This window comes from Morone saxatilis, unplaced genomic scaffold (genome assembly GCF_004916995.1).
Source record: "Morone saxatilis isolate NCDOM2014 unplaced genomic scaffold, NCSU_SB_2.0 Contig19, whole genome shotgun sequence".
Lineage (NCBI taxonomy): Eukaryota > Metazoa > Chordata > Actinopteri > Moronidae > Morone > Morone saxatilis.
Genome location: NW_023339751.1, coordinates 5,804,704 through 5,816,522, shown reverse-complemented (window position 1 = coordinate 5,816,522; position 11,819 = coordinate 5,804,704). Strand labels below are relative to the sequence as shown.

Below are 11,819 nucleotides of genomic sequence, written 5' to 3'. Positions count from 1 at the left end.
TAAAAATATAAATAAATAAAGATAAGAAAGATAAGAAAAGATAAGAAGACTGTACAGAAGACGGGAGTGCATTAATGTAATGTCATTCTGTTGATACCGATACTTAGTATTTATTCCTCGAGCAGGGGTGAAGGATGTGTAAAGTAAATACAGGCAACAGCACAGTGAGATCAAATCAACTTTATTCACATTTCAAGGTAATGAGGGTGGAATTATAACATAGGGCCTTTTCAATAAATCCGACACTTTATGATGGTGGTTGATGCTCACATGTAGCTATTACAGATTGACAGATATGGATCAAACAACAATCTGTATGATATGCAGCACATACATTAGTTTGTGTACTTGTTCTTCGTGTCCCTCCATGTATCAGCAGACCAATTAACTCTGTGAGAATTACAATTTCTGCATAAAAACAAACTGCAAGCATGATTCAATTAATTTTCAAAGCAAATCTAATTCTGGGCTCAAAAAAATGATTAAAAATGATTAAATTCTCAGGGTTGTTTAAGATCATGTAGTAGGAATGGTTATAACATAAAACAAGCAACATTTCAAAGTAAGGATGAATATAATAAACACCTATCAGTAACAATCAGCAGACCCTAAGGCCATATAATACACCAGCTCCACTAAACAAACATGCATGATTGGAATCTAAAGGAATAAAATAACCGCCATGTTCATCGTGATGCAAAAATCACTGAAAAATGGCACACATATAAAAACCATCCCAAAACGTTTTGGAGAGGGAAGAGAAATGACGACCAGACATAAAAAAACAACAAGATCCACGCGAAAAAAAAAAAGAACCGACTGAAAAATAGAAATGTAAATTGTATCCCTTTATAAATGTGCATCAAGTCTGGAAATGATACATTCACACAATCAAAATGTCCTACAGATTTTAAAGTGAGCTTTTTTTTTTTTTAAAGAGAACATTCAAAGGCTTTTTAATGATATTTACATAATCGCCTTGTTGACTTCAAGATGAGTTCTCATCCATCAAAAGAGAACATGTAGAATAAATAAACACACTTAAGAAAATGTAGTTAATACAGACATGACATGTGGTACTCTGTTGACAGAAAACAAAAAAACAAACAAAAAAAGACAACATTAAATTAGGCTGCGAGAGCGTACAGTGCATTTTTTGGAGAGTTCAGAAGAAGCTCGTTTTGAGTTTGATGGTTGGTGCAGCTTGCACAGTTGGCTGAGCTTGCCTGGCTGCGGCTTTGGCTCTGCTGCTGGCCTGGTTGGCTCGTATAGCAGATTCCAGACGGATTTTAAGCTCAGGTGCCGCACCAATTACTATCTTGAAGGCAGCTGGATAGAGGGGACCGATCCGCATTAAGTTCTGAAGGGCAAAATCATGCAGGCCTTTGGAGACTTGGGGCGCAGAGGAGATGGCATTTTCATCCAAAAGGTAGGAGACGAGAGTTGGTACAAGAAGAGCCAGCAACTGCACCCCTTTAAAAACATATAAAAACAATGAGATATTAGAAAATACAGCAAAACTAATTAGAAAAAGGGGCTAGGAGAGCATAAATGGCCACAAATCCAACCCAATTCTCCTGGACCAGATATACGAGGCAGTGGCAATAAAGAAGCAACCCAGATTCAGTACCTCTAAAATATCTAAGACTATACATAAAAAGTTAATTGAGGAACACCAGGTGTTAAATGTTGGATGAATTATTTATTTGTATGTGTCAGATTTAAGAAGTACACTGACGTTTGTATTGGAGTGAAATGACAAACTGTTGATACTGTGTGGCTGAACTGAACTATTAATGGGTCATAAAATGTAAGATGAGTGCACAGCTCCGACAAGAAAGACAGGAGGAATGACTTGTAAGTTCCATAATATGTACAATTAGAGGAGCAACGATTAGTCAATTAGTTGATCAAATTAGATTGTTTGACTGATTCTTCAAGCAACCACTTACCACCACTGCTTAATATAAACAAACATTAACTCAATCCACTTTTTTTGTAGCTCATTTTGTGTAGGAATGCAGTGCAGTTTGCTTTACTAGGGAAATAAAAATTACAAGTATAAATGGAGAAACTAATGTAGCATATTTCTCAATCAATAGTAAAATTGACAGTAAACTAGTACAGGGATTCTAAATTTAGCATGTAATACTTTATTGCTCTGATCTTTGATAGGAAACATCCAAAGGCACTGAGATAAATACTTTACGAGACCTACTTTAATGGAGCTAAATGCTTTAATGGAACAAATACGGTACTTTAGTGGTCCATTAGGCAGAGGCACACTTACGGTTCTGCTCTTCACCCATGCTGACCAGATTCTCCAGGACCCTGATGCCCTCCTGCACAGCCTGCAGCTCCGCGGCTGTCCCTGGCCGACTGCGCTCCACTGCTTTCAGCTTTTCCACCATGAGTGGAGCCAGAGCGTGGATGTACGGAGTAGACAGGGCACGGCTGGAGTGCTGAAACACTGACAACAGCAGCTGGTAACACCGGGCCTGAACCTGTGGGGAAACGTTTTTTTTTAACTCTGGCACACACATTTGGAAAGTCAAATACACCTTTTGATCGGGCATTCAAACTTTGTCCAGATTGAGATTCTCATACTTCAGATATGTCTGTATACATAGGTGCTTACCCAGGGATCACTAGAGTTGAGGGCATTTCGGAAGCGGTCCATGCAGCCCTTCTGCAGGACGGTGACTCCAACCAGTTCATTGCTGGCAGACAGCAGGAAGAGTGTGATCGCTGTCAACATACTGACCTCATCCATGTCGGGCCTGGACTCATCTACAGAGATACACAAACAAGAATGCACACTGGCAATTAATAATTATGTCATACGTCTTTCTTGCTCCCCTCCACAGAGAAGCCTAGAAGTCTAGATCAAACCTGTGTGTGTTTGCTTACCTGGCTGTGAGTGCTCGAGTACAGAAGCCAGACTGCTCCTCACGAGGCCGGTCCACTGTGTCTGTATGCTCTCCACCCGGGCCAGTGGGGAGGTGATGATGGTCTTGATGCCCTGCAGGGCAGCCGACACAGGCAGAGGCACCGAGTTGTCAGCGGTCTTAACTGCAGTTTCCCTCAGCACCCCCGTGATAAGGAAGAGCGCTGTAGGTAGGATGGTCATGCTTCCTGTACAGGCAAAAAGAAACTGTGTGAACACCACACTGCTATGCTCATATTATTCATACTTACTCTTAATCTCACGCAAATGCATATAGCACCGTTAGCATACACAAACTTGAACAATGCAGCCCAAGGCTATAATAGTTCTAAATAAAACATCTAAGTTGGAACAGAGACTTGCGGTCTTTGTGTACTGTGGTTATACAAATTAGCTTTTGTCTGTTTTGCTATTTTGCATACTGTGTGTGTTGAAGTTTGCCTCGGGCCTCACCAGCAGGGGAGCAGAGCGAGGGCAGTTCTGCCAGAATGGAAACTGTGTTCGCCACCAGGCGTGCACTTTCTTCGGGTAGTCGCTGAGGCCTGAGTGGCACATGGCTGGGTGACTCCTTCACACGTGTATTGAGCTGCGGCAAGTGGCGGACCAGGATGAACACGAGCAGCTCCATGGCTGCAAACACCAGAGACTTGCCAGGGACGAGCTCCCCTTTGTCTCCTCCTTCCCCTAGGCAGGGCTGGGAGTCTTTCTCGCCTTCTTCCTCTTTGCCTAAGCAGAATAACAGTGACCTAGATCACTCAAACTGCCACATAATTGAAACGCCTTTAATATGAATATGAAACAAACTTGATATGAACACATGACGCAAAACAGCATTGTTAGTTTTGTGTTTAAGTATAAAGTGCTGTAATGTAAACAAGGCCGAGCCTGTAGGATGTGTTAGTTCCTGACCCTTGCTGGTCCTCTGTCGCTGCAGATGGTCCTGTGCAGCCCTGATGGTCTCCTGTACGACAGCAGTGACTTGGAGCTGTACGGCAGGAGGATCCCGGGTCAGCAGCAGTCTGTGGAGCACGTTCAGAAGCTCCACTGCCAACAGCTACAACAGAAATAACATTTACAGTCATGCCAATTTATAATCATAATGCCTGACACATTATACTCATCTGCTATGGCTCATTGCCAACAGGTCCACAAGCGGTTGTTTTATCTGAGTACTAAATGGGCAAATTTTTACTCGTTCTCAAAATTAAGTTTCAAGTCTTCAAGTCTGTATCTTAACAGAAATTCGAGTCCCACATACACAAACATGTGGCTCTTGCCCGTGACAGGAGATTGTAATGACAGTGGCAGCAGCAGAGAGACACATGCTGTGTCCCAATTTAAGGGGCCGGATGCTCTGAAGTCCACACTTGCGTCATAGGGCCGGCAAAGATCTGCCCCATTTCAAACATTCCCCCAAATGCAGCCGAGAAACACAACCTTCTTTTTTCTGAATTTGTAGGCCACAATCTATGTATCCTTTGAAGCTCTTAGTGTCCCTTTATTCATTGTGTAGCGGTCATTTGGTTAATGGAGCATTGCAGCGATGCTTATCACCTCGTAAAGTCAGTAAATATCACATGACCCTGTTGAGCTTACCAGATATTTGCACTATGGTGGTGATCAGTCACTGGTAAATGTATCACTTGAACTAGACCAATGAAATAACCATCACAAGAGGACATGAATGAAATCCACTGTTCCTTATTTGATACCCTATGAAAGTATACCATCAATTAAGATGCAGTGCTTGAATTTCTGTTAACAAATGGCAGTAATGCTGTTTTTTCATTACAAGTTCAAGAGCTTTAAAAACACAAATAAGCAAATACAAATTCCCTAAAAGCAGATACACATTTCAGCATAGTTTTAATATTATTATATGTATGTTATCTCCGATGTAATAATGTGTAATTCAGAATACATAAATAAAATTCTACGATGGTGATACAGAATATTACATATGTAATTTCTGCACTTGTGCCTTTACCTGGTCCTCAGCAATATGGATCTTGGCACATGGAGATGCTAGCAGAGTGAACAGGGCCTGCAGGCAGGACATCACATGTTCAATGGGCTCCTCAGGCCGGGGGAAGCAAAGAAACTCTATACTGACACCTGAGAGACAGAACACAGAAATGCACTTAGGGTGTGTTCATGCTATTCTCTTTTTCTATCCACCACCCTTTCACTGTCTGCAGTTGAGAGACAGATCCATGGCTGTGAGGCAAACAAAAAGCAGCTGCTATGAAAAAGTGTTCCACTCTGCTTCTTTTAAGACAATCGTTGATTTGTGAAGAAGAATACACATAATACCAAAAAACAGGTTCTTATTTAGGTGTTCATAAGGAACAAAAATGCAAGAATACTATATACTGTACTACAAATTATGCATTTTTCTTTACCCAACATCAGGTGCATCCTGTCTTCCACTGACTCCTCAAAGGTCTTTGTGGTGAAGGAGGCTCCTTGAGGGAGAGCAGGAGCCTTAGAGGGAGCTGAGGGGACCTCCTCTTTCTCTTCACCAACTCCAAACCCAGTGCTGCTCAGCCACAGGGCCACAGCATGCAGGACGGGTGCCCACGAACCTCGATAGTGGAGCCTTGCTGTGTCTATAGTCTCTGGAGTATAAAACGCTCCACCTGAACACAGACACACAATAATAATAATCAATTTTAAAAAATCAATATTATTATTTTACTTTAAAATGTGGTTTGAATTGTTTACAAATGCAACATATTAATAAAAGTAGACTCACATACATTAAAATATATGCTCCTAAATTGTTTATTTGAACTATTCATTACATTTCCCTCATTGGTAAACAAATTACTCATTTAAATTGAAGTGCCCAAAGATGTCCAACAATGTGCTGGAACACCTTATTCTTCAAAACAGCTATTTGACAGTAATCCAGGACATTGATTTTATCAAAAACTGTCCAAATCAACCAGAGCAAAGAACTAAAAAACTAGAGATCGAAGTGGACTACATATCCTATGTAATATTAGAACCACTGCAAGTCTACACTGTTATGTACACATGTCCATACACGTGAAGAGATTTGATCCAGACTTAATCAAATTAAACAGGGAGAAACAAGAATCTGTCTTGTACCATCGGGGGGCAGCTGACTGGAAAACTCAGCAGGCAGAGTGAGCAGAGCGTAGTCTCGTAACATGGCCAGCCACAGGCGGCTCAGCGAGGGAAGCTCTGGCTGCACCAGAGTGATGAGGCTGTCAGGCGGAAGCACGCCTGCACCCAGATCCTCCTCATCATCGTCATCATCTGTAATTCGGACAGGTTTGGCAGGCTTAGACTCAGCCTCTTTCTTGATCTTCATCGACACAACATACACCTGAGAAAAAAAAGCCAGTGTGTATAGTCAGCTTTATTACGTAGATAATGTGTAACATAACTAACATATGACGGTACTCTCATAACGGTCTGCAGTCTCACCTCGGCCCAAGCCTTTAGCACAGCCAGTTTCTCCATCGTGGTGGCGCTCTCACTGTACAGCTGACTGGATGAGCCCTTCCCAGCCTGCACCTTGTCCAGCGACGACACAAGCAAGTTGTGGACTCGCCGCAGGTCATTGAGGTCACTGACTACGCCACTACCAATCCAGGTACTACACACCTGTAGTCACACAGAGGGGGGTCGAGGTAATAAATGGTAAAACTAATTGAACATTTACAGCACCCACGACCCTTCAGCTGTAACTTCTCTTACGACACTTGAGAAAAAAAAAAAATCTACATTACATAACAGAGCACTCAAGGTTGATTAGCCATTAAAGAGAGTGGGGGTGTCAAAGTGTCAAACAGTTATTAATAAATAGGACCGACATGTTAGGGCTGTACAAGTAGACCAGACATTTATAAGATTACATCATTCTGAGGAGAACTGCTATTAAGAGTGTCAGGCAGCCAAGGGCAGGAGTTTGAAAAAGCTTTCTTTAAGGAGACTGCAAATATACTTAGCGAGATGACTGGCTACCTGTTTGCTTATTTAAACTATAGTCAAATGCCTCTGTATGTCATGTCATGTGACCCTGCAGTTCCACAAGTTTGTATTGAAGGCTCCTTTAATTATATATAGTGGCTATTGTCACCTTAAGGGTACAAGGTATCAGAGACTAAGTTAATCATTCCATTTAAAAAAGAGAAACCTTAATGTCAAGCTTTCAGCCCTCAGAAAGAACAAAAATAGTCTCAGTGGGCAAAAACCCTGAGCCAGTAACATGGGGGAATGTCAAAGAGAAAAAGGTTTTTTAAGAATACTGCTGACAGGCATGTTTGTTATTTTCCACTGTCAGTCAAGTCAAAGAGCATTAAGGCATAAAATGTGACACTGCTGGGTTCTAAGGGTATGATGACTCACTGTGCAGTGGTAATTAACTGCTATTGCAGTAGCATTGCTACAAAAAGCCTCTAACATCATCCAAATATATAAATATATGTAAAGGCTGTTCAGAAAAATGGATGTTACAGTACAAACAGCTATGTACTGATAGTATCTCTGCGCCTGAAAATGTTCATAAACAAGCAGTGTGTCTTACCTGGCATGCCTTAGCTGTTATGTCAGACGGTGTATCGGGTGAAAATGCAGGTCTGAGAGCAGCTCCGACCTAAATGCATACATGGTCAGTACAAAGTTCAATTCCTCAATTTGTATCACATTTATTGTGTCACTCTTCATTTTGGACTTTTGCAGCATAATGCAATTTGATGTGTTTTGGACTCACATTGGCCTGGTATTGCTCCAGGATAACGTGCCCTGGAAACTCTGGCTCCGGTACGGACGCAAACTTTTTAATGATGTCCTCCAGTGCCTGCAGGCCAGCCATCCTCAGCTGGTTACTGTGGTCTGTAGCCGCCATGAAGGCCATACGGATGAGGTCAGACAAATGAAGCACCAACTGATCTCCTGGATGGGTAAAGATAGACGGACAAACAAGGAGGAGGAACAGAAACGCAAGAATATAAAAACCAGAAAGTAGAATTTGTAACATATTTCTCATTCATTTCGACATTTGCCAGTCATTGCTTAATATGTGACTTAATCATCCTTTGATGATGGGCTGTACGTCAGCAAGAAGGTACAATTGTTGCTTCCTCCGAGGTCTTTATTTGCTTTGTTAACGCCTTCCTCTTAGTGAGAATGAATTGAGGATTAAATACATAACAAATCAGAATATAAAGTTTCAGTGTGCTTGTAGCTACTCAAAAGAAATCGAAAATCGGCCTTGAAGCAGAGATTTAATGAGTTTTAGCTGAAGTGCACCTTTTAAGGGATTAGTCAGACACGGCAACATGCAGACCAACCATCCACTCAATCCCAGTCACTAAATTTGGCTTAGCTGCTTCCAAAGCAGCAAAATCACTACACTGTGCTATTACTGTCTAGTCTGTAGAATACTTCCTTCTTTCGGAGGAGCTTATATAAATACTAGCTTCTCTATCTGTCACAGAGGAATAAGAAAATCCCTCCCACCTTTGCTTACTCATCTCTAGATCTCTAGATCTCTATACATTAAAGCACTTGAATGAGCTTTTTTCAGCAGCTGACACTTGAACTGCCTGGAGGTTGCAAAAAGTTATATAAACAAAAAAAACAAACTAAAAAAAACTAACTAAAATTTACATTTAATTTTCCAGCAACCACAACAGGCCGTGACAAACAAACAGACAAGAGATAACAGGTGGCATAAATCAATCAGAAAAACCTTGAGGTGAACTCATGGTGAATGGTACCTTTGAGGTTCTTGGCCTGTGCAGAGCGGGCAGCTGCTAGGTCAAAGTGCGCTTTGTCATTCTCGCACAGCAGGATAATGCGGCACAAGCAGTCTGCTGCAAATACCCGTGTCACCCAGCGCGGCGCCACAGAGGGCTTGGACTTGTCATCTTCGCCCAGGCCTGTGAACATGGTGTCATCGTCCATCTCGTCCTTTTTCTCAGAGTCTTCCTCATCTTTTACCTCGAAAACAACGGCTCCCCCTACATCTGAACGAGGTAGACACATTCATGATACAATGGTTTAAAAGAAAAGATTTAGATTTAGTCCATTCTTTGTTTGTGCTTGTTTTTGCTAAACTAAACAGAAAGGCCTGATACTGTGAATGTTTCTAACATGGATTATGATTTCTAATGTGGGCTATAGAAATAAACTTGACTTGATTGCTGTGTGATAAGTTGTTTTCTGTTCCAGTGACAAAAAAAAGGTCATTTGTCATATTTTGTTGTTTTGTAGATTTACCCGTAGTTGCTGCCAAGACATCTTTGCAGAGTTTCAGCCAATGAGAAAGCTTTTCCACAGCAAGCGACGACAGCATGTGTCCCAGTGTGTCATGGATATCGGAACACAGCTTCCTGTCTGTCTCCCGATCCAACATACCAAACAGAACGCCCTCCAGACCGGTCTCTGTGATGTTCAGCTCTAAACCGGGGACAATGTCAACACAGTAAGAGTCTTACTGAGGTATACTGACCAATCAGAATTCTCTCATCAGGTTCACAATTTGTATTTGTACTCACTTATTGTACTGTCTTTACTGTCTCCTGCTCTCTTCGCCAGGCTCATGGCATACTCGCAGACCTCTGCAGCCTCTCTCTGAGCAAGCTGCCTCAGGCAGGCCACAGCAGCACGTCGCAACAACAGGTGAGAGCTGCACAGGTGCACCTGCATCCCATAGTACAGTAAGAAATTATGATTACAATTAGGATAAAATCTAAAGATAAACAACAACTGTACATGTAGTCTGAAATTAATTATGTCTTACACATAGACAGGGCACCAGGCTGGACAGGTTGACATGACGTGGAGCAAACATGTGCAGCTGCTGCAAGCATGAGATGGCAGCTGCCTGCACAAGAGAGTCAGAGTGGTCCTGCATTATGGCACAACCAACCAGGCATGACGAGCGGATGGTGGAGATAGTGGCTCCATTTCCTAGAAAACCCAATGACACTGATTAGGAAGAGTGACAAAAACAAACAACATTTTTAGCAGTAAGAGGATATACAGTGGCTGTAGTGGGTTAGAATTGATTAATCTGCCATCTGCTGGGCAGAAAAGGGTATTCACATTCACACAGCTTTTAAAGTAATGAAAGTCAAAGGAGAGTCACAGTAACACAAGGAGGTTTCTAATTTTGTTTAAGCCACAGTTACCCTGTAATTCTGGTCCCACAGTAGTGATGAGAGCTCCCAGACAGCGGCCCAAACACTGGTGCACCTCTGTGTGAGACGGGGGCACGGTGAGGAGTAGGGTAAGTACCAGGGACAGTGTAGGCTCCACGTAGCCTCTGTACATGGGACCACTAGAATCCACAATCAGAGCCAGAGAGTGTAGAGCCCATGTCTGATAACAAATGGATGGAGAATATCTGAATTAGTAATGTGAAAAGCACAAATGATGAAACAAAGCTTGGCGTTTTTGAATTAAAAATACAATAAAAAAAACAACAAGAAAACCAAACTATAATCCAGTTTATTTGGAAAAAACAACTGAAAAAAAAATAGCTGGAGTCTATCTTTCTCTCCTATTCTCATTCAACTATGAGTGAATTTTAAAATCTATTCCTCCTGAGTAATACACTGTACCTGGACTTCATGAGAGGACCCATCCTGGGCCAGAGCCAATAAGATGCTAACGCTGGTCTTTAAGTGCTGGCCTGAGCCAATTCCTCCAACGTATCGATGCAGACAGCCAAGAGCCAGCGAATGGCCCGTCCTTGATACTACATCACGGGCCGACTTCAGTCTGGAAATAAAGCAGAAAGAGAGATACATATCACCTGATTAAAGCCAAAGATAGAAAGGTAAGATTCAGTTCAAGATACATTATGAGGACAATCTGAAACCTTTATCTTCTTAAAAAAATCTTTGATCTACAAAATTGAGCTTACTTGTCAAAACTGGTTTGTGCCATTCTGGCGATGAAGGTAGCCTCTCCCACCACCTGAGCCATCCTGCCGAGGGCCTCTCCAGCGGCACAGCGCAGGATGGGGTTGGGATTATCCAACGCTCCCATCACCAGGGCCAGGGCCGACTTACGTACCTCCTCAGGACCCAGAGTACTTTTGTTTTCAGCCAAACCCTTCAGTCAGGGAGGAAAGAAGAGATACAAAATGTCTCATTATATACAGTTGTATATAACTGATAGACTTCTAGTGGGGTACAAAAAGTGTTTGCAAGCTGTGATATCTGCCGGGGGGGGGGTTCTAAGTGCTGACAGTGTAGGATGCCCACTCCACAGGCACATTCCATAATGATGTTTTTATTTTTGCTCAATTTATGAAATAAAACAATGCATGCGTTGCAACGTTTGCTGCGAATATTGTGTTTTATGATCCATCCCCTCAAGAGGCTGTGTTTTACATCTTGTCCAATGAACAAAAATCACCCAAAGGTGTTAGTTTGTCAAGGGGTGGTCAAAACCTTTGCATACAATGTACATTATCTGGATAATGAAACATGATATTCCTCATATAAAGCACGTTTCCTCACCTTGAGGGCACTAAGCACTGCAGTAAAGATGTTCAGTTGGACTGCCTGCTGCCGAACTCCTTTAGCCTGCTTTATACACTCTGCAAAGTGGTCTAGCATCTGCAGCCTGCATAATATACAAAGTCGGGTAGAATTTATTACAAACAAGCATGCCACAAAGAGCTCTGCAGCAGTGAAACACATAATAAACCAATGATGCTGATATTTAGAGACCAAGGCGCCGATATCAAAACAAATAAAAGTCATGTATTTTTCCATGCACATTACAATCTAATATACATGGTTACCTCAGACAGTAGCATGTTGTTTAGGTAGAATTCTTATTAATGTAATAAAAAAATACATTAGTTTATACTATAGATTTC

General features: G+C 41.9%; 1 protein-coding gene across 1 annotated transcript in view; it reads right to left on the bottom strand.

Annotated features, from left to right (window-relative positions):
• Positions 1-921: 921 nt before the first annotated feature.
• The window catches only part of heatr5b (HEAT repeat containing 5B), a 17,739-nt gene continuing 6,841 nt past the window's right edge, over positions 922-11,819 (bottom strand). Inside the window, exons 16-35 of the mRNA XM_035663478.1 lie at positions 11,455-11,560; positions 10,854-11,044; positions 10,549-10,708; positions 10,117-10,306; positions 9,726-9,895; positions 9,481-9,625; positions 9,203-9,382; positions 8,701-8,949; positions 7,692-7,873; positions 7,506-7,574; positions 6,404-6,583; positions 6,062-6,302; positions 5,350-5,586; positions 4,935-5,062; positions 3,857-4,001; positions 3,401-3,673; positions 2,911-3,135; positions 2,639-2,790; positions 2,291-2,504; positions 922-1,473 (exon numbers count right to left, since the gene is read on the bottom strand). Of these exons, the coding sequence (XP_035519371.1) occupies positions 1,166-1,473; positions 2,291-2,504; positions 2,639-2,790; positions 2,911-3,135; positions 3,401-3,673; positions 3,857-4,001; positions 4,935-5,062; positions 5,350-5,586; positions 6,062-6,302; positions 6,404-6,583; positions 7,506-7,574; positions 7,692-7,873; positions 8,701-8,949; positions 9,203-9,382; positions 9,481-9,625; positions 9,726-9,895; positions 10,117-10,306; positions 10,549-10,708; positions 10,854-11,044; positions 11,455-11,560 (3,745 nt within the window). The 3' untranslated portion in view covers positions 922-1,165. The remainder of the gene's footprint in view (positions 1,474-2,290; positions 2,505-2,638; positions 2,791-2,910; positions 3,136-3,400; positions 3,674-3,856; positions 4,002-4,934; positions 5,063-5,349; positions 5,587-6,061; positions 6,303-6,403; positions 6,584-7,505; positions 7,575-7,691; positions 7,874-8,700; positions 8,950-9,202; positions 9,383-9,480; positions 9,626-9,725; positions 9,896-10,116; positions 10,307-10,548; positions 10,709-10,853; positions 11,045-11,454; positions 11,561-11,819) is intronic.